The following is a 22760-nucleotide window of genomic DNA, read 5'->3' on the forward strand; positions in this document are numbered from 1 at the left end:
TCTTCCAGTTTTCCATTACTCTTGGTGACTTTCAACACACAAGCTTTTAGTTTGTTGCCGCCTTTTATTTCCTTAGTTATCCAAGGCTGGCTTTCCCCACCCTTGCTGTTCTTGCTTTTATCTGGAATATACTTTTGTTAAACACTGTGAAATATCTCTTTCAAAGACTTCCACTGTTCCTCAACTGTCCCACCATATAACCTGTGTTCCCAGTCTACACTAATCAAATCCTCCCTCATCCCATTGTAGTTTCTGTTGTTTAAGCATAATATACTGGTTTTAGATTGAACTATTGCACCCTCCATTGTGTGAGAATTATGCTTTGATCACTCTTTCCAAGAGAATCCCAAATTACAAGATCACTAATGTATTGATTTGTGCCACAAGTTCACTGACTATAGGCATTCTGATAAGGTGCCCTTACACTCATTGTGCTTTTAAAATCTTGTAATCTTTTTTCTCTTTTGCACTTCACTTTTCATTACTCCAGTCTTACTTTTCTCTTTTTTGTCCTTTGCTTTTTCTTTACCTTTATCCACACTTTTCTCTTTTACTTTATCCATACTTCGCCAATCTGTTGTACCCCCCACCCTCCTACTATTTAGTTTAAAGCCTTATCTACAGCCCTAGTTATTCGATTCACTAGGATCCAGGTCCCATCAGTTCAGGTGGAGCCCGTCCTATTGGTACAGCTCCCTCCTTCCCCAGTACTATGAATTCAAACCCACTTCTCCCACACCAATCCTTGAGCCACATATTTAACTTTCTAATCTGACGGTGGTGTCTGAAAAGAGGATGCTGTCCAAGTTGCATGCCATCTTGGACAATGTCTCCCATCCACTACATAATGTACTGGTTGAGCACAAGAGTACATTCAGCCAGAGACTCATTCCACCGAGATGCAACACAGAGCGTCATAGGAAGTCATTCCTGCCTGTGGCCATCAAACTTTACAACTCCTCCCTTGGAGGGTCAGACACCCTGAGCCAACAGGCTGGTCCTGGACTTATTTCCTGGCATAATTTACATATTACTGTTTAACTATTTATGGTTTTATTACTATTTATTATTTATGGTGCCTCTGTAATGAAAGCCAATTTCCCCGGGATCAATAAAGTATGACTATGACTAATCGGCAAGCTCCAAGAATGGGAATGCACCATTGCAGTTCTTGAGTGCTAAATGGCCTAATTCTTCTCCTGTGTCACATGGTCTAAGCCTATGCCCTCTTGCTTTAGACTCCGCAGTACCCTATCACTGTGCCTTATGATCTTCTAACCCACTGTAAGCACACCGGTCAGCCTCATTCACCCCAGTGAGAAACAGTTTCCACCTCTCCAGTGTTTTCTCATAACTCAAACCTGCCAGTCTTGGCCATATCCTTGTGAATCTTTTCTGCGCCTTGATTATTCCTAGCTTCTGTCTTTATTACCCAAATACACAATTTGTTCAATTTCTTTAATTTCGCATTGTGTGCCCTAGTATTTAAATGAATTTTGAGCTTGAGCACCTCCATTAGCATGACTTCTGGCCGAGGTATGGTAGAGCTAACTGAGTAATGGGTGTAGAGAGTGTCTTTAACTATTTTGTTTTAATTAACAGGAATTAACACGGGTTCCTATTATGCAGTTTCAACTCTCCTGAACAAGATGGTGCTGACTCATTACCCAGTACGTACTCTGTCCGTTTGGGCTTCTAAAAGATCATTATTGTAACTGATCAAAGTGTATTTTAAAATCTTAGTAGGTAACCAGTGGTGTATGTGTTGGAAGTCAGTGGTATATTCTCTGTGCTCCTGTGTTCAGAAGTACCTATCCAGTGAGAATGGGAATGGAAATGTAGCCATCCATTGGGGACACATGGTGGTAACAGTATAGAAGACAAGGGCACACTACTCCTATTAACAGCAGATGCTCAGATTGTCAGTAGTTTGGGGAGCAAAGATGCAAGCTAATGCTTGTATATCTAGGGCCTGACCAGCTTTTGCTTTGTGATTATACCCATCCATTCATACCCACAATAGTCCACTTCTTTATTTTCTCATGCTAGCCTAGAGCTGCAGAAGATACCACCTCATCAGGTAAATTAGCTTAAATGTTGTGTAATTCATATTTCTGTTTAAGAGCTGTTGCGTGCTTTATTTTTTAAAATGTGTTCTTTGAAAAACAAACAAAACAGTTCAGTGGTTGTAGTAATAGAAGAGTCAATTTCCTTCAATCAGTAAGTCTCCTCAGGCAATCCTTGGAGGCCGAGGATGGGCAGCTTGGTTTCCCTTTCTCTGGGTTCTGATGTGGCTGATCAGGCCAATGTGGGAACCTTGTCCCTTCCACAGACCCAACAGGAGGTAGCTGTTCGGATGTGAGGTTGTACGATTGTTCCACTGTTTAAGGACTCCTGATGCCTGGGTCTGAGAGTCAGAACTGTCCCCAGAGTTCCTGCTTTACTTAGTGCTGATAGGAAAGGGAGGAAAGCATGTACACTTCTTTGGCTGGTTTATGTGTACATAAACTTCACTTCACAGACATAGCCAGTTCATCTATACCATTAGTTTGACAGCAGTTTTATTTATTAACACACCAGTAAAGATAATTATATTGTCCTTTTGTAATTTCTTAATCTTTAATGATAATATTGGAATGCTTTGGCAGAATTTGTCTATAGAAACTGAAGTATTTGCATTTGAAATTGGACTTTCGGAATCTGTTTCTCTTCAGTATTTGCATGGAGCAGGTTTCAAGGAGTCCATCTGATCTGTGAGCCTTTGGACAACCAACTATCTGCCGCAGCCAATTCCAGAAGTCTGCAGCCACCCCAGGCTGTAAGCATCTTTGTACTTAAGATTGGCAAGTTACTAAAAAATGCAAAGGATATTTGGATGTTCTGGCAAATATAAAATCAGCAATGAATTGGTAATAGTGCATTAACTAAAGTCAATGCTAAAATAGGAATGTCATGTGAATCGAGCTGTTCCAATGCAGTAATAACACTGGTGTTGGCTGAATAGTGTGAAAATTGTCTGGGCATGTCCTAGTCAAAGAATAAGTGAGATCTTATCCATCCGTTTATTGCCTTATTAACTTCCTTACAAACGTAAATGAGAGGAGAATGCATCCATGGAGGTCATGTGACTCCACTCACCAATAATCTGATGCACATGACTCAGTGTCAGTTCCACCCCTGACAGCATGAAGTAAAGACGTAAATTGTTACAGATATTTATAACGAATCAAACAGATGTGTACTGGGAAATGCTGAGAGATGCTCTGATAGGTCTTTTAAAACATGAATGACTTTGATAAAGTAAATGTCGAGAGAATATTTCATCTATTAAAGATCCCAAAACAAGGGCTGTAAATAATAAACAATACTTTCAGGGTAAATCCCTTTGTTTGTAACATGGAGGTGATGACTTAGAAACATTTCCATCGTTAAGTGCCTGCTAGAGAAACTGACCAATTGGTTTTAAAGATTTCAGCGTTAGCCTTTTGTTCTTTCAGTACATCTATGCTTTCCTTTTTCCCTGTGTGCTTATCTACATTCCTTTTACTTCGATAGTATGTTGTTAAGGAATCTTAAAAATCCAATGAGATCCACCCAATCATTGATGCTGGCTTAGTTTGTTACCAGCTTTCCCACAACAAGCGTTAGACTGACTTAATTCAATCTTATTGGTTTGTCTCTTACTTGTATTTGACATATTGTGCACAGAGCCCTTGCTATCTCCTCCACAATCAAACTCTGTTGTAGGACACAGTTATCAACCTTCAGATTCTTTTCCATAACGAGAGGCATCTGGAATGGTCTATTCCGCTCATTGTGTCTGCTCTGCCATTCTCCTAAAATCATGGCAGATCTTTACTGCACCAGCCCTATGCCAGTGATTGCCTTAATTTCTAAAAGTCCATCGATTTCTGTCTCAACTGTACCTGGCTGTTTAGTCTCGAAAATCCTCCAGGGTAAAGAATTCCTAAGATTTACCACCCTGTGGTGAAGAGATTTCTCAGCACCTGAATGGCTGATCCCCAGTTCTGAGATTATGACCCTTGACCCAGACAAAGGAAAACCCAACGTGTTTCTGCGCCACTTCTACTCTTCCCTATGTCCATTTATTCCAGCTGTAAAGTATGAGCTTTACTCAAGGATTAGTTGAGACTAGTAACATGAATCATGAGGGATACAGATAGGGTGAAGGCACACAGATTTTTTGCCAGGGAAAAGGAATCAAGAACCAGTGGGCACAGGTTTAAGGTGTGGATGGAGATTTAAAGGCAGAGAATTTGCATAGTAAGATGTCAGAGAAAGTAGATGAGGCAGGTACATTAATAGCATTTAATTGACATTTAGATAAGAACATGGACAGGAAAGATTCCTAACCTATTTTATGTCATGGAGTCCTGGTTGGGAACCCATGATTTAGAGAGATGTGGGTCAAATACAGGCAAATGTGAACACAAAATAATCTGCAGATGCTGTTCTCCTGCCAGTCACCTCCCTGCTTCCCCTCCCCCACCCCTTTGTCTTTCAAATTACTGTCTTTTTCAACTACCAGCATTCTTCAAACCCTCCCCAAAGTTCTTCCTTCAGTCCTGACAAAGGGTTTCGGCCCAAAACGTCGACTAATCTTTTCAACTGATGCTGACTGACCTGCTGAGTTCCTCCAGCGCATTGTGAGTCTTCCTACAGGCAAATGTGACTAGTTTAATTGCCTGCTTCCAGGCCATATTACTCTGAGTCTGCCTTGATGAATGCTTTTAAGGGAAGCTGGATTAGGATATGGTAGAGAAAGGAATTGGAGAATGTGCTAATGTGATATGAAAGGTGAAGGCTCACGTTGGACATAAAGGTTGGCATAGGGCAGCTGAGCTGATTCGGTCACAAATAATGTTTTTGATTTGTTGAGAACAAAATTAGCTGCTGTCACTGACTGGAGTATAGAAAGAAGTTGTGTTGTGGAGCATGGACAGACATGTTGTCCTTGGTTTCTCATTGTTACCATGTGGTGTTGCAAGCACTGCCCCCTCCTGCGGCTGGTTTGAAATGTGTAAGCACCAGCGGATGCCCAGTCTCTATGGAGAAGTGTTTCATGTTCAGTTGATAATTAACTAAAATCAATACATTAAATGCCACTGCTGTACTTAAAATTTATCCCCTGATGAATTGAAGTAGGCTTCCTGTCTTAGTGTTTTAACTTAGTGCTCTACGTGGTTCTCACCACCTGCCAGATGGCAGGCCTATTGATCCAATATAATTATAACTGCATTACACAGATTCAGATTTCGGAGCCTGGGTTCATTCCTCATTTCTTATTTTAATCCTGAGAGAACAGAGAGTATGTCTACAGTGCCAGTATTCTGATATGGGTTTTCCAGGAGATGCCAAGCATCTCTGATGGCAACATCTGCACCCTATGCATCGAGATGCAGCTCCTTAGAGACCAAGTTAGGGAACTGGAGCTGCAGCTCGACAACCTTTGGCTTGTTAGGGAAAGTAAGGCATGATAGACAGGAGCTACAGGGAGGTCGTCACCTCAAGGCTACAGGAGGCAGATAATGGGTGACTGTCAGGAGAGGGAAGGGAGAACAGAGCAAAGGGTTAAATTGAACTACTGAGGCAAGATTCAAATGGGCGAAGAATGAAGGACTGAAGTTGGACATTTGGAAGGCACATAGCATTTGAAAAAAAGAAGATGGATCACAAGAGTGGAATTTGTTGGATGCCCACAAGATGCCATTTTAGAGCAGCTTGTGCTTGATCCTACTGTGGGAAAGGCTATTTTAGATTGGGTGTTGTGTAATAACCCAGATCTTATTAGGGAGCTTAAGGTAAAGGAACCCTTAGGAAGCAGTGATCATAGTATGATTGAATTCATACTGCAATTTGTGAGGGAGAAGCACAAGTCACACGTATCAGTATTGCAATGGAAAGAAGCGAAATACAGAGGCAGGTGGATTGGAGGAGGGTACTGTGGCAGAGCAGAGATGGCTGAAGTTTCTGGGAATAGTTCACAAGACGCAGGGTAAATTTGTCCAACAGAGAAGAATTTCTCAAATGGCAGGGATGAGCAACCATGGCTGACAAGGGAAGTTAAGGACTGTATAAAAGCCAAGAAAGGGCATGTAAGGTAGCAAAAGTGAGTGGCAAGTTGGATGATTGGGAAGTTTAAGTATATGGATTTCAGCAAGGCTTATTGAGAAAGTAAGGAGGCATGGGATCCAAGGGGACATTGCTTTGTGGATCCAGAACTGGCTTGCCCACAGAAGGCAAAGAGTGGTTGTAGACGGGTCATATTCTGCATGGAGGTCGGTGACCAGTGGTGTGCCTCAGGGATCTGTTCTGGGACCCTTACTCTTCGTGATTTTTATAAATGACCTGGATGAGGAAGTAGAGGGATGGGTTAGTAAATTTGCTGGTAACACAAAGGTTGGGGGTGCTGTGGATAGTGTGGAGGGCTGTCAGAGGTTACAGTGGAATATTGATAGGATGCAGAACTGGGCTGAGAAGTAGCAGATGGAGTTCAACCCAGATAAGTGTGAGATGGTTCATTTTTGGTAGGTCAAATATAATGGCAGAATATAGCATTAATGGTAAGACTCTTGGCAGTGTGGAGGATTAGAGGGATCTTGGGGTCTGAGTCCATAGGACACTCAAAGCTGCTATGCAGTTTGACTGTGGTTAAGAAGGCATACGGTGCATTGGCCTTCATCAACCGTGGGATTGATTTTAAGAGCTGAGAGGTTAGGACCCTAATATTGCAGCTATATAGAACCCTAGTCAGACCGCACTTGGAGTACTATGCTCAATTCTGGTCACCTCACTACAGGAGGGACAGTGGAACCCATAGAAAGGGTGCAGAGGAGATTTACAAGGATGTTGCCTGGATTGGGGAGCATGCCTTATGAGAATAGGTTGAGTGAACTCGGCCTTTTCTCCTTGGAGCGACAGAGGATGAGGGGTGACCTGATAGAGGTGTATGAGATGATGAGAGGCATTGATTGTGTGGATAGTCAGAGGCTATTTCCCTGGGCTGAAATGGCTCGCACAAGAGGGCATAGTTTTAAGGTGCTTGGAAGTAAATACAGAGGAGATATCAGGGGTAATTTTTTTTTACGTAGAGAGTGGTGAGTGCGTGGAATGGGCTGCCAGCGGCGATGGTGGAGACGGAAACGATAGCGTCTTTTAAGAGACTCCTGGATGGGTACATGGAGCTTAGAAAAATAGAGGGCTATGGGTCAGCCTAAGTAGTTCTAAGGTAAGGACATGTTCGGCACAGCTTTGTGGGTCGAAAGGCCTGTATTGTGCTGTAGGTTTTCTATGTTTTTAAAATCCAACAAAAGATAACTAAAAAAAGATCTAAGGGAAAAGATGAAATATGAGGGCATACTAGCCATAATATTTAACAAGATAGCAAAAGATTTTTCAGTTATCTAAAGAATAATAGGGGGATGAAAGTTGATATTAGACCACTGGAAAATGATGCTGGTGAGGTAGTAATGGTGGACAAAGAAATGGCAGATGAGCTTAAAGGGTACTTTGCATCTGTCTTCACTGTGGAAGACACTGGCAGTGCGCCAGAGGTCCGTGAGTGTCAGGGAGCAGGAGTGAGAGCCATTGCTATTACAAAGGAAAAAGTGCTCAGCAAATTCAAAGGTCTTAAGGTGGATCTGGTCATCTGGACCAGATGGACTGCATCCCAGAGTCCTGAGAGCGGTTGCTGAAGAGATAACAGATGCATTGGTCAAATGTAACTCCGCTATTTAAGAAGGGTGGGAGGCAGCAGAAAGGAAACTATAGACCTGTTAGTCTGACATCAGTGGTTGGGAAGAAGTTGGAATCGATTGTTAGGAATGAGATTATGGAGTACCTGGAGGCACGTGAAAAGATAGGCCAAAGCCAGCATGATTTCCTGAAAGGAAAATCCTGCCTTACAAACCTACTGCAATTCTTTAAGGAAATTATGAGCAGGGTAGACAAAGGAGATGCAGTAGATGTGGTGTACTTGGATTTCCAGAAGGCCTTTGACAAGGTACCGCACATGAGGCTGCTCAGCAAGATAAGATCCCATGGAATTACAGGGGAGTTACTAGTGTGGGTGGAGCATTGGGTGGTCGGCAGAAAACAGAGAGTGGGAATAAAGGGATCCTATTCTGACTGGCTGCTGGTTACCAGAGGAGTTCCACAGGGGTCAGTATTTGTACCACGGTATTAATCAATTTGTGGCTAAATTTACTGATAATACAAAGACAGGTGAAGGAGTGGGTGGTGTTGGGGAAACAGAAAGCCTGCAGAGAGACTTAAATAGTTTAGGGGAATGGGAAAGAAATGGCAAATGAAATATAATGTTGGAAAGTGTATGGTCATGCAATTTGGTGAAAGAACTAAACAGGCAGACTATTATTTAGATGGGGAGAGAATTCAGAATGCAGAGATGCAAAGGGACTTGCGTGTCCGTGTGCAGGATACCCTGAAGGTTAACCTCCAAGTGCAGTCAGTTTTGAAGAAGGCAAATGTAATGTTGGCATTCATTTCTAGAGGTATAGAATATAAGAGCAGGGATGTGATGTTGAGGCTCTATAAGACACTCATGAGACCACACTTGGAGTGTTGTGTGCAGTTTTGGGCTCCTTATTTTAGAAAGGATATACTGACATTGGAGAGGGGTCAGAGAAGATTCACGAGAATGATTCCAGGAATGAAAGGGTTACTGTATGAAGAACGTCTGGCAGCTCTTGGGCTGTATTCCCTGGAGTTCAGGAGAATGGGGAGGGATCTCATAGAAACATTCCGAATGTTAAAAGGCCTGAACAGATTAGATATGGCAAAGTTATTTCCCATGGTAGGGGATTCTAGGACAAGAGGGCACGACCTCAGGATTGAAGGACGTCCATTTAGAACTGAGATGCAGAGAAATTACTTTAGTCAGAGGGTGGTAACTCTGTGGAATTTGTTACCACGAGTGACTGTGGAGGCCAAGTCATTGGGTGTATTTAAGGCAGAGATAGGTAGGTTTTTGATTAGCCAGGGCATCAAAGGGTATGGGGTGAAAGCAGGGGAGTGGGGATGACTGGAAGAATTGGATCAGCCCATGATTGAATGGCGGACCAGACTCAATGGGCCGAATGGCCTACTTCTGCTCTTAAATCTTATGGTCTTATGCAAAGGAACTTAAGAGTCCTTGTGCAAGACTCCCAGAAGGTGAATTTACAGGTCGAGTCTGCGGTAAAGAAGGCAAATGCAATGTTGGTATTTATTTCAAGGGGAATAGAATATAAAAACAAGGAGATAATGCTGAGTTTTTATAAGACTGTAGTCAGGCTGCACTTGCTGTATTGCCAACAGTTTTGGGCCCTGTATTTCAGAAAGGATGTGTTGTCATTGGAGAGAGTCCAGAGGAGCCTCAGTGGAAAAAGCCTGTTTGCATTTCCCCGATCTATACCCCTCATAATTTTATATAACCCTTATCAAATCTCCTCTCAATCTTTTACGTTCTAATACAGTCCTAACTGATTCAATGTTTCTTTAGAACTCAGGTTCTCCTGACCCGGCAACATCCTTGTAAATTTTCTCTGCCCTCTTTCAACCTTGTTTACATCTTTCCTGTAGATAGGTGACCGAAACTGCACAGAATACCTCAAATTTAGCCTCACCAACATCTTGTACAACTTCAACATAATATCCCATCTTCTGTACTCAATACATTGATTTATGAAGGCCAATGTGCCAGAAGTTTTCTTTATAACCCTGTCTACCTGTGATGCCACTTTTAATGAATTATGTACCTGTATTACCAGAACCCTTTGTTCCTCCTCAGTGCCTGACCGTTCACTGTGTAAGACTTACCCTGCTGGTTCTACCAAAGTGCAAAACCTCGTACTTGTCTGTATTAAATACCATCTGCAAGCCATGATAGCCTTCCTCACTGTCCACCTCCAGTCTTGGTGTCATCCACAAATTTGCTGATCCATTAACCACATTATCATCCAGATCACTGATATAGATGACAAGTAACAAAGGACCCAGCACTGATCCCTGCAGCACACCACTAGTCACTGGCTTCCACTCAGAGAGGCAACCATTTATTACCACTCTCGGGGTTCTCCCACAAAGCCAATGTCTAATCCAATTTACTACCTCATCCTGAATGCTGAGTGACTGAACCTTCTTGACCATCTTCCCATGCGGGACCTTGTAAAGTGCCTTAGGAAAGTTCCTGTAGACAACTTCCACTGCCTTACCTTCATCCACTTTCCTGGTAGCTTCCTCGAAAAAGTCTATCAGATTAGTTAGGTATAACCTACTACACACAAGCCAAGCTGTCTATCCTTAATCAGTCCACGTCTATATCTGATCCCTTAGATTACCTTTCAATAACTTTCCCACAACTGATGTCAGACTCACTGGCATATAATTTCCTGGTTTATGTTTAGGGCCTTTTTTTAAACAGCGGAACAACATTCTCTGGTATCTCTCTCTTCACTGAGGATGTTTTAAATGTCTCTGCCAGGACTCCGACAATTTCTTCATTTGCCTCCCGTAGGGTCGGAGGGAGCACCATGTCAGGCCCTGGGGATTTATCCACACTGAGTTACCTCAGGGTAGCAAACACCTCCTTCTCTGTAATCTGTAACAGGGTCCATGAAGTTGATGCCACTTTGCCTCACTTCTATGAACTCTGTATTCGTCTCTCCAAAGAGTGCCATTTCTTTCACATTTTTTTTTTCTCCACATAGGTTACCATTCTGGTCTTCCAGAAGACCAATTTTGTCCCTTGCAATCTTTTTGCTCTTAACATATCTGTAGAATCTCTTAGGATTCTCCTTCACCTTGTCTGCTGGGACAACTTTGTGCTTTCTTTTAGCCCTCTTGATTTCTTTTTTAAGTGTTCTCTTGCATTTCCTGTACTCCATAAGCACCTCATTTGTTCTAGTGCTCCTTTCAAGAATCACTAGATTCTGGAATAGTTCCAGAGAACTGGAAAATCACAAATGTCATTCCACTCTTTAAGAAGGGAGAGAGGCAGAGGAATGGAAATGATCGGCCAGTTTGCCTGACTTCAGTGGATGGGAAGATGTTGGAGTCCATTATTAAGGATGAGATTTCATGGTACTTGGAAGCACACAATAAAACAGGGGTGAAATTGCCATCGTTTCCTTAAGAGAAGATCTTGCCTAATAAATCTGTTGCAATTATTTGAGGAAATAACAGGTAAAAGAGATCAGTGGATGTTGTTTACTTGGATTTCCAGAAGGCCTTTGAGAAGGTGCCATACTTGAGATAGGAGCCCATGGTATTACAGAAAAGTTGCCTGTATGGCTAGAAGATTGGCTGACTGGCAAAAGACAGAGAGTGTGAATAAAGGGGGCTTTTTTTGATTGGCTGCCAGGAATTAGTGATGTTCAATTAGGATCTGCAACTTTTCACATTATATTTAAATGATCTAGATGACAGAATTTTAGTTTTGTGGCTAAATTTGCAGCTAATACAAACATAGGGAGAAGGGAGATGGTGTTGAGGAAGCAGGGAGCCTGCAGAAGGACTTGGACAGATTGGGAGAATAAGCAGAGGTGCCAGTTGGAATATAGTGTAGGAAGTGTATGGTCATACACTTTGGTAGAAGGAATAAAGACATTTTTGAAAATGTTGAGATAATTCAGAAATCGGATATGCAAAGGGACTTGGGAGTGCAGGTTTCTCTAAAGTTTAATTTGTAGTCAGTCAGTCAGTCAGTCAGTGGGTGCCGTCCCCAATCCGGAGTTGGCGGCTGTGCATCTCCATCTTCTTCGATCTCGCGCTCTTTTCCTGGCCTCAGCGTATCTCAGCCCAGTCCATTGCCTCACATTATCGTACCAAGTGGTTCGCTGCCTTCCTCTTTCCCTCTTTCCTTCTGTTATCCCCTCCAATAACAATTTCTGCGGCCCACCACATCTTAAGTACTTGGAGTACTGTGTCCAGTTCTGGTCGCCTCACTATAGGAAGGATGTGGAAGCATTGGAAAGGGTACAGAGGAGATTTACCAGGATGCTGCCTGGTTTAGAGAGTATGCATTATGATCAGAGATTAAGGGAGCTAGGGCTTTACTCTTTGGAGAGGAGGATGATGAGAGGAGACATGATAGAGGTGTACAAGATGATAAGAGGAATAGATAGAGTGGATAGTCAGTGCCTCTTCCCCAGGGCACCACTGCTCAATACAAGAGGACATGGCTTTAAGATAAGGGGTGGGAACTTCAAGGGGGATATTAGAGGAAGGTTTTTTACTCAGAGAGTGGTTGGTGTGTGGAATGCACTGCCTGAGTCAGTGGTGGAGGCAGATACACTAGTGAAGTTTAAGAGACTACTAGACAGGTATATGGAGGAATCTAAGGTGGGGGCTTATATGGAAGGCAGGGTTTGAGGTTTGGCACAACATTGTGGGCCGAAGGGCCTGTACTGTGCTGTACTAACTCTATGTTCTATGTTCTATGTTAACAAGTGCCCGGCATATTCCAGCTTCCTTTTCTGCACATTCTTCACCAACTCCTTTTGTAGTAAGGAATGCAAACACAATGTTAACATTAATTTTGATAAGACTAGATTATAAAACCAAGGGTGTAATTCCGAAGCTGTATAAGGCATTTGTGAGACCATATTTGGATTACTATGAGCAGATTTTGGCCCCATATCTAAGAAAGGATGCGCTGGTGTTGGAGTGGGTCTGGAGTATATTTAGCAGAATGACCCCAGGAATGAAAGGGTTAATATATGAAGCGCATTGGATGGCTCTGAGCCTGTAGTCACTGGAGTTTAGAAGAATGCGCTGGGGAATCTCATTGAAACTTATCAAAATATTGAAAGGCCGAGATAGAGTTGATGTTTCCTGTAGTGGTGAAGCCCATGACCAGAGGGAACAGCTTCAGAATACAAGAACATCTCTTTAGAATTGAGATGAGGAGTAGTTCCTTTAACCAGAGGGTGCTGAATCTATGGAATTCAGTGCCACAGACGGCTGTGGAGGCCAAGCAATTCGGTATACTTAAAGCAGAGATTGATAGGTTCTTGATTAGTGTGGGTATTAAAGGTTACAAATGTGGGGGGGGGGGATGGGGAAGAGAGGAGAATGGGAGGGGGAGAGAGAGAAATAAATAGTTATGATCGAATGGCAGAGCAGATTTGAAGAGCTGAATGGCCTAACTCTACTCCTATGTTTTATGGCCTTATTCTAACTCTTCTGTTGAAATACTCGACTGTTTTTGCCTATGTTATGCTGTTTCACAAAGTAACCCAACTTGTCAAAAGTGAAGATATTCTTTTACTAGCTGTTCCACTTTCTGTGTCTAATCATTACTAATCTTATTGGTTTAACAAAATCATCATCTCCTCAAGGTCTGTCCATTTTCCTTATTCATCCAAATGACCTGTTATTTCAGCAGGACTCATGAAGGCACATTAATGCCATTCATTATTTCTGTGCTTCTCATTTTTTTTTATCTTTGAGAACTTTTCAGCAGCAAAATTCTTCAACCTCTGTCGATTTCAGTAGTATCAAAGATCGTTTTCACCCCACCACACACTGCTTCACTCTGATAAGTTGATTGTTTTTTTTTACCTTTAGAATTTATTCCCCTTGATTGAACATCACCATTACAAACAGTCCTTTCACATTGGAGAAAGACTTGGTGCATGTTTCATCTCTCAATATTCAGATTTCCAGACTTGATTGATCAATCCCAATTTATTTGGATGGAATTGTCGGAGGCTGAAGAACTGAACAGCTTCTGTCAGGCACCACTGATGTGTGGTTTCTGCAGCCACTCAAACTGCACACTTTATCCAAGAAAGCTTGATATGTGCTACAATCTCCAGTGACTCAGTCTAGTAAACTGTCCTGCTGCTGTTTGAGTGAGCGTGTGTGTGCGCACTGTTTTCAGTTGTATATGCTGATGGTCATTTCCTCCCTCATCCAATGGACCTCCTGTGTTCGATGGGTTAATGTCCTATGCACTGTTATTACCAATGAAGGAATGATAATCCAATAATTACCAATAACAGGATAATATTCTTCTGGTCTACAAATAGATTTGGGAGCATTATACATCTACATTATAGCAAGCCAGTCTCAGGATGTATAGATGGAAATGTGTAAACTTGTTATTAATTTGTGTAAATGTTACTGTTACAATCTCAGCATTTTGCTCTTGATGCATTTGCTACAACTTGTAGAGAAACCAGAATGTTAACGTTGATCATAATTTATGTGATGAATGTTATCGAATGAGTCATGAGGACAAGTTTCTTCTGCCTTTGTCAATCCTTTTCCTCTGCAATTCTGCCTTCTGCCCTAACATAGTGAAATACAGAGCAGCCGGGTGCACTCTGAGACACGCCGGTGTATCAGTGTGCTGTACCATGCAATCAAAGCCTTAGAGATTGTGCTGGCATTTCCCACTAATTTCTCCACTTCGATTGTTCAATCTTGAGGAGAAGCCTGGTGGGTAAGAGATGCTCGCTGATAGTAATGGAAGGAAATCTCGTTCAGGGCAAGTGCTGGCCTTTCTTGCATATTCTGTCAGCTGCCTGCAAAGCAGCATTGAGAGGTGCTGCAGCCTATTGTTAACAGTCTGAGATTTGGTGCTGCTGGAATTTTAAATACAGCAATCTAATGTCTTCATTATTTCAGCTTAATTAATGTGACTACAATTTGTACTGCAACTCCTGAGTGTCTGTTTGGGACATCCGTATATTGTACAAAATGATAGTGTCATCTTACCCAGTAAACAGATTCTTCCAGCGGATGCCGGGTAGCTGGAGTACAGTACTACTGTGTTGGTTCCTACAGACGTACAACGCAGCTGGAAGAACTCCGGTAGGAAGTGATGAAATGGTTCATTGAATTCAAATTCATTTGTAAGTGATAAAACCTGAAAGAGCCAGGATGAATACCAAGCTCAAATCAACCAAATGGAATAGATTTTTTTTAATACCCTACAATGGTTTAGAATCCAAATCAAAGCATAGATATTTAACTGTACTTTACAGGAGCTGTGTGTTTTAAAAGTAAATTTGTTTATGGTGAATTAATTCAAATATGATTCTTCTTCATTCTGGCATACCACAGGAGTAGTCTGTCACCCTGGAAAACCGTGAGTCAGCAATACCAGGATCTTCTCTCTCTACACCATGGTCAGGACTGCCTATTAGTGTCTTTGGGCTAGAAGCTTCCCCTGTTACTGCCATCCCCGGGTAACAAACAGTTTCTGTTTTTACAGACATCCTGAAGTCAATTTAGTCCAAAAGTCACAATATACACATGGTAACCAAACCACCACAGTACTATAATGAATGGCACCAAAAACACGCGGGACTGATAATAAAGAAAAAAATTAAAAGGCATAGTGAGAGAAGAAACTAGTTACTAGTTACTTAGCTTGCATGTATGCACAAAGCTCCTGTCTGCTTTTCCAACCAGCCAGGTTATAACCAATCAGTAGGATCTAAACTGAATAAAATTTAATGAAGATCACATAACTAGAAGTTTTATTTTTGGCCTAGATTCCCCTTCATGAAAGCTGCCAAACTCCTCCTTTCTAAAAGAGATTACGGAGTCATAGAAAAATACAACACAGACATGGGCCCTTTTGCCCATCTAGTCCATGCCAAACTATTTAAGGTGCCTGGTCCTATCAACCTGTACCCGGACCACAGCCCTCCATACCCTGCCATCCACGTACCCATCTGAACTTCACTTAAATGTTGAAATGGAGCTCAAGTGCACCACTTGTGCTGGCAGTTCATGACCCTCTGAATGAAGGGATTTCCCCTCATGTTCCCTTTAAACTTTTCACCTTTCACCCTTAACCCGTGACCTGTAGTTGTGGTCCCACCCAACCTCAGCGGAAAGGGCCTGTTTGCATTTACCCCATCTATACCTCTCATAATTTTGTACATCTCTGTCAAATCTCTGCTCAAGCTTCTACGTACCAAGGAGTAAACTCCTAACCTAGTCCCCATGGGACTTGAGGACCTTATCACTCAGGTCCTCCAATTTCAGCAACATCCTTGTAAATTTTCTCTGTACTCTTCCAACCTTATTTGCATCTTTCCTGTAAATAGGTGACCAAAACTGCACATATTACTTCAAATTAGGCCTCACCAATGTCTAATACAACTCCAACACAACATCCCATGTCCTTTATTCAATACCTTGATTTGCGAAGGCCATCATGCCAAAAGCTTTCTTTATGACCCTACCAACCTGTGCCACCACTTTCAATGAATAATGGATCTGTATTCCCAGATCCCTTTGTTCAGCCGCAGTCCTCAGTGCCCTTTCATTCACTGTGTAAGAACTACCAGCCATTTTCCAGCTGGTTCAGATCCTGCTTTGATAGACTTCCTTGCTGTCCACCTCAATCTTGGTGTCATCAGCAAATTTGCTGATCCAGTTACCACATTATAACCTGATACAATTTATCATTCTTACTAAGTCTTGTGTTTTACTTAGTGAAATATTGGAGGGATTTCTGATTCCAAACTTTTTGCTTGTTAGTTTTCCTGGTGTTAACACAACTTTATTTCTGTGATGCAAGTGGATTGATAACATTTAAGGAATGAAGAATGTTCATGGGTTTAGCTCTGAGTGCATATTATTCCCATTTCAGAAAGTAGGTGCTGCCTCCCACCTCTGAGGGATGGCTATCAGATTAATTCCAGTGTTTTGCAAGGGAAGACGGTCAAGGTGCAGTGTGATCTGCCAAATGTCAGAGGGATCCTCAAGACTAAATAACTAAAAGCTCTTCAACTTGATCAGACTGAAAGACCCTGCAATTGGAAGCTTCATTTTAAAATGACCCAGTTTGTCATGTGTGATATTATTATAGGGCAGAATGGGAAATGTGGGCCAAATGGCCCCTCTTATGTACAAAGGTGTTTCTACTGGGTCCCCGGGCACCATGCCTCTAGATACTCATTGTCCTTCCTTTTCATTTGGCTGTTGGGATGTTCATGACTGGAGTCTGAGATAGTTATCCCACAGTCTTTCCTCCTGCCTTTATTCTGGCCAGCTCTTTGGCTTCTGCTGTTGACTCGACACTGGAGTATGGTTGAGATTGGCAGCGTGCACCATAGTGTAATCTGATGAAACTTTGCTCTATTTTACCACATCATTGCCACATTATGCTTTTTAGTTTGGCCAACCTCAATCAGACAGATATCATCTAAACCCAAGTTCGTCCATTTGTCAGTTCAATATATTACGTCCAAACCGATGTAGAACATAGAAATTTACAGCACATTACAGGTCCTTCGGACCACAATGTTGTGCCAACTACATAACCTACTCTAGAAACTGCATAGTATTACTCTACCACATAGCCCTCTATTTTTCTAAGCTCCACATACCTATTTACGAGTCTCTGAAAAGACCCCATTGTATCCACCTCCACCACCATCGCCAGCAGTGCATTCCATGCACCCACCACTCTGTGTGAAAGACTTGCCCCTGACATCCCCTCTGTACCTACTACCAAGCACCTTAAAACTATGCACCCTTGTGTTAGCCATTTCAGCTCTGGGAAAATGCCTCTGACTATCCACACGATCAATGCCTCTCATCATCTCATACACCTCTATCAGGTCACCTCTCATCCTCCGCCGCTCCAAGGAGTAAAGGCCGAGTTCACTCAACCTGTTCTCTTAAAGCACATTCTCCAATCCAGGCAACATCCTTATAAATCTCCTCTGCACTCTCTTTATAGCATCCACATCCTTCCTGTAGTGAGGTGACCAGAACTGAACATAGTACTCTAAGTTGGGTCTGACTAAGGTCTTGTATAGCTGTAACATTATCTCACGGCTTTTGAGCTCAATCCCATGGTTGATGAATAGTAATATACCATACACTTTCTTAACAACACTGTCAAGCTGCACAATAGCTTTGAAATGGACCTCAAGACCTCTGTGATCCTCCACACTGCCAAGAGCCTTACCATATGTTCATTTGTGAGTCCAGTTGAACCAATAGATCCGTTCAGTAGATCAGTCCAGCAGGTCTTGTCCAAACTCAATATGTCCATTTGTTTGGGAGTGATGATATTTTTTCAGTAAGGCCTTGTGTAATGTACCAGAAAAGAGACCTAGTGCTTTGCTAGCTTAATCTGTACTTTTTACATCATTTAACTGGATGGGTACAATTTGTCTTTGAGACATTTGTGACCAGTTATAAACTTTGTGGTGTTCTTTTATATTTTGAAGCACTTTGAAAGTGCTGTCTTAAGAAAATACTGTATTAGAATGACAGTGCAAAGTGCTTTGGCGTTTGCTCCCACAGCTGCTGTTTGAATGTCAATGGTCTGAGATGTTCAAAAAGTAGACAAACTCAAAGAAACTATCCTTGCAGATGTATCTGATCATATTTCTCTGCTGAAGATATTTAACCCAATTAATCTTGAAGAGACTTAACCTTTTGGATTGAACTCTGAAGATATTAATTTTCAGCAGGAATAACTGAAGACAGAAATAATCCAGATGCTAATTTTTTTTTTGTTTTTGGAATGAACCTTGTTTTAGAGTCAATGTTGATGGTTTTTAGCAAGTGTGAGTGCAGACCAGTTTGTGTATGTGTGGTAAATGAATGTGAACCGTCCCTGCAGCTGTAGTCATCCACCAGATGGAAATGTTTCTCGTGTAATAACCTGAGGAAGCTCACTAATAACTATCTGTTTCTCAGGGTGAAGAACTGAATGCAGGGAGGATTGGCCTCACTATCGTGGTTTCTGGAATGGTTGGCTCCATTATCTGCGGAATCTGGTTGGATAAAACTCAAACATACAAGTAAGAGGTCACCCCAAACAGCTCTCCACTGTTCTCTTTCATTCTGAAAACAAAATCTATTGTCTAATTACTGCCCACAACTCTGGGGAAGGGAAAGAAAGATCATGGGATTAACCACCGAGATCATTAGAAGTGCAGGAGGACAACAAATCCACAATGGTTCACTTACTTTTAATAGAGGGAGGAAGACGGTTCCTGGCCAGACTAGGTACTTAATTGGTCAGCACAGAATATTCTAGCCTGAAGTGCACAAACTGGGAGAATGAGTCTATACTACCATGACAAGATGACTGTTTGAAGAGCAGTGGGATTAACACAAGGCCAGTTTGGCTGGTGTGCGAGTTGGACCAATAGACCTCATCCTCTGCTGTAAAATTCTGTAATTCTATAAAGAAGCAATATTATCTTGACAATTGACAATATTGTGTGATGACGAATTATGCACATTGTCTGTTGTACTTCCCTGATGGCCAGGTTACTTGTAACTCCTTTCAGCACATCCCTGGCCTGTGCCCTACATGAAAAGGTACAAAGGTCCCAAATACTGGGAGTCAGTGAATTGTTAGTTCCTTCTGTGCAGGTTCGCTATTCTGAGACTGGTTTCCCTGTGAGTACGTCATCTCAGACTAACAGGGCTGATGTTAATCAACTCTTGCGGCAATCCTGATTCTGTACATGTGTCAGCACTTTCCTTTCGCTGGGGCAGGCTATATTTTTCAGAGTTTGCTAGGGTTGGAAATTGATCTGCTCCACTGGGATGTTTACTGTTATTATAACTACCAGACTGTAGTGCTTTAAATACAAGGTGCTTTAAAAAAACAATTTTTCTAATTTCCATTAGTTGTTTAAAATTGGAAAAGGTAGGTGAAGTAACGTTGTATCAGTCTGTGGCAACCTTTGCTGTGTCATTCGTGTGTATCCTTGACATTGTAACTGTGGCCAGAGTTACGTATTACTTCCACCTGTATCAGTGGAAAGTGGCTGAAAACACTCATAGCAATTGTGAACACTGGATCATTGCAAGCCATGTCTCATCTGTGTGCTGGGTCCATGTGTAATTTGTTTCCTATTGTCATATATAGCATAAACATGAAGGGTTAGGCACTTTGCTAAGAATAGGGTTATATGCTGTTGTTCTCCATTGTAAGCATTTCATTTACTCTTGTTTTGATTTTTGCTGCACTTGAGGAGAAACTTGTTCCCATAACCACAGAACTTAAACTGGATGTTACATGTAAGTATCTTTAACAGTCTTCATGGTTAGAATTGGTCAAATAAATATCAGTCCTTCTTTGTGATTTGCTTTGTGAAGGGCAGATCGTGTCTAACAAGCCTGATAGAGTTCTTTAAGGAGGTGACCAGGCATATAGATGAGGGTAGTGCAGTGGATGTGATCTATATGGATTTTTGTAAGGCATTTAACTAGGTTCCACACGGTAGGCTTATTCAGAAAATTAGAAGGCATGGGATCCAGGGAAGTTTGGCCAGGTGGATTCAGAATTGGCTTGCCTGCAGAAGGCAGAGGGTGGTGGTGGAGGGAGTACATTCAGATTGGAGGATTGTGACTAGTGGTGTCCCACAAGGATCTGTTCTGGGACCTCTACTTTTCGTGATTTTTATTAACGACCTGGATGTGGGGGTAGAAGGGTGGGTTGGCAAGTTTGCAGACGACACAAAGGTTGGTGGTGTTGTAGATAATGTAGAGGATTGTCAAAGGTTGCAGAGAGACATTGATAGGATGCAGAAGTGGGTTGAGAAGTGGCAGATGGAGTTCAACCCAGAGAAGTGTGAGGTGGTACACTTTGGAAGGACAAACTCCAAGGCAGAGTACAAAGTAAATGGCAGGATACTTGGTAGTGTGGAGGAGCAGAGGGATCTCGGGGTACATGTCCACAGATCCCTGAAAGTTGCCTCACAGGTGGATAGGGTAGTTAAGAAAGCTTATGGGGTATTAGCTTTCATAAGTCGAGGGATAGAGTTTAAGAGTCGCGATGTAATGATGCAGCTCTATAAAACTCTGGTTAGGCCACACTTGGAGTATTGTGTCCAGTTCTGGTCACCTCACTATAGGAAGGATGTGGAAGCGTTGGAAAGGGTACAGAGGAGATTTACCAGGATGCTGCCTGGTTTAGAGAGTATGCATTATGATCAGAGATTAAGGGAGCTAGGGCTTTACTCTTTGGAGAGAAGGAGAATGAGAGGAGACATGATAGAGGTGTACAAGATGATAAGAGGAATAGATAGAGTGGATAGCCAGCGCCTCTTCCCCAGGGCACCACTGCTCAATACAAGAGGACATGGCTTTATGGTAAGGGGTGGGTAGTTCAAGGGGGATATTAGAGGAAGGTTTTTTACTGAGAGAGTGGTTTGCGCGTGGAATGCACTGCCTGAGTCAGTGGTGGAGGCAGATACACTAGTGAAGTTTAAGAGACTACTAGACAGGTATATGGAGGAATCTAAGGTGGGGGCTTATATGGGAGGCAGGGTTTGAGGTTCGGCATAACATTGTGGGCCAAAAGGCCTGTACTGTGCTGTACTATTCTATGTTCTATGTTCTGCATAAGTAAGTGAAAAATCTTTGCAAATCTAGAAACCTAAATTTCTAGAGAAACTGAACAGTCTGTGTTCTATCTCTGAGAAGTGATTTTGAAATCTACCACTCATCTCAGCAACAAAACACTGCTTCTTACTCACTCCAACCTCACTACCTTGGAACTAAGAGCTGCATCACCTATTTCCATCTCCCAACAACCTCCATTTTAGCATTCATTGTAATTAGCTTACTTCATTGTTTTTCCTGTAGCTTTACTTAGTCCAGAGTGCAAAGGTCCAAGCTTTTCAAAGCCAGATACATCCTGGTAATGGTGCTAGCACCACAAGTTAACAGACTTCATGAGTCTCAACGAATGTTTAACCATTACTTTGGCATAAGGTACTTAACTATGGGAAGAAACTGGATACTTCAAAATCCTTAACAGCTGTAAGGAATGTATGCCTGGGAAAGATGATATTGGTCTTTCTTAATGTACTAGTGGTACACATTCCTGTCTTCCTGATAAAAATGGAAAAGGGTGCACTGATAGTACACACTCATCAAAGAAAGGCTTTGGTTAATTGTTAACAGGAGCATGGTAATTAAATTACTCGAGCAGGACCCAGATGCTTGAGTTCAAAATCCAAACAGCAGCTGGAAAGTTGAACTGTACATATCTGACTAAATATGGAAATACAGGACCATCGTGACCGTGAAAATGACAGAATTGGTTCAGCAACGTGACTTCACTATCCTAACCTTGCATGTGATGTGCTGACTCTGAAATAACCTACCAAGTCCCTTGGACTAGGGTGACTTGAAATGGGCAAGAAATGTTGACCCAGCCAGTAGCAACCACAAATTTGTGAACACGTATATAAATAGATAATGAGCTGGTCTATAAGACTACCGTATCGAAAGTCAGATCTCACTGTGATCAAGGACAAAGACAGTGACCACAAACTAGTTGTTGGAAAACACCAAAAGGCTGACGAGTTACACAGCTTTAAGAGCACAGGAACCGGGTGCAGAATACACCCATGCAATGCCTCCAACTGCTCCACCATTCAGTTAGATCATGGCTCATCTCCCACCTAATTCCCACTGACTCCTTTTGCTTGAGTGCACAAAAGTTTATTTAGTTTCAATATAATCAATGACACACATTAATCCCTCTCTGTGGGGAGAGTTCCCAAGATTCATTAACCTCTCTCTGAGTGAAGAAATTACTCTGACTCAGTCTGAAATGACCAGTTTTTGTAATGCAGCTGCCGGCAGCTTTAGCTCAAGTACACAGCTTGTGAGCTGAGAGCACTAGTTTCCACCTTTGAGGAGAAAACCATGGAGTGAAGTTATTGCCAGAGTTTGGAGGCTGCTGAGTGTTTACAGGTGTCAAGTGGCATACACTGCTTTTCTGATGCTAT

The 22760-nt window shown here is 42.1% G+C and overlaps 1 protein-coding gene across 2 annotated transcripts in view; it reads left to right on the plus strand.

Moving 5' to 3' along the window:
• flvcr2b (FLVCR choline and putative heme transporter 2b) overlaps positions 1 to 22760 on the plus strand; it is a 254612-nt gene that overhangs the window by 91157 nt on the left and 140695 nt on the right. For both annotated transcript variants that reach the window (XM_072274815.1, XM_072274816.1), the window contains exons 4-5: positions 1603 to 1670; positions 18700 to 18803. In XM_072274815.1, coding sequence (XP_072130916.1) covers positions 1603 to 1670; positions 18700 to 18803 — 172 coding nt within the window. The remainder of the gene's footprint in view (positions 1 to 1602; positions 1671 to 18699; positions 18804 to 22760) is intronic.

Source organism: Mobula birostris, chromosome 1 (genome assembly GCF_030028105.1).
Source record: "Mobula birostris isolate sMobBir1 chromosome 1, sMobBir1.hap1, whole genome shotgun sequence".
Lineage (NCBI taxonomy): Eukaryota > Metazoa > Chordata > Chondrichthyes > Myliobatiformes > Myliobatidae > Mobula > Mobula birostris.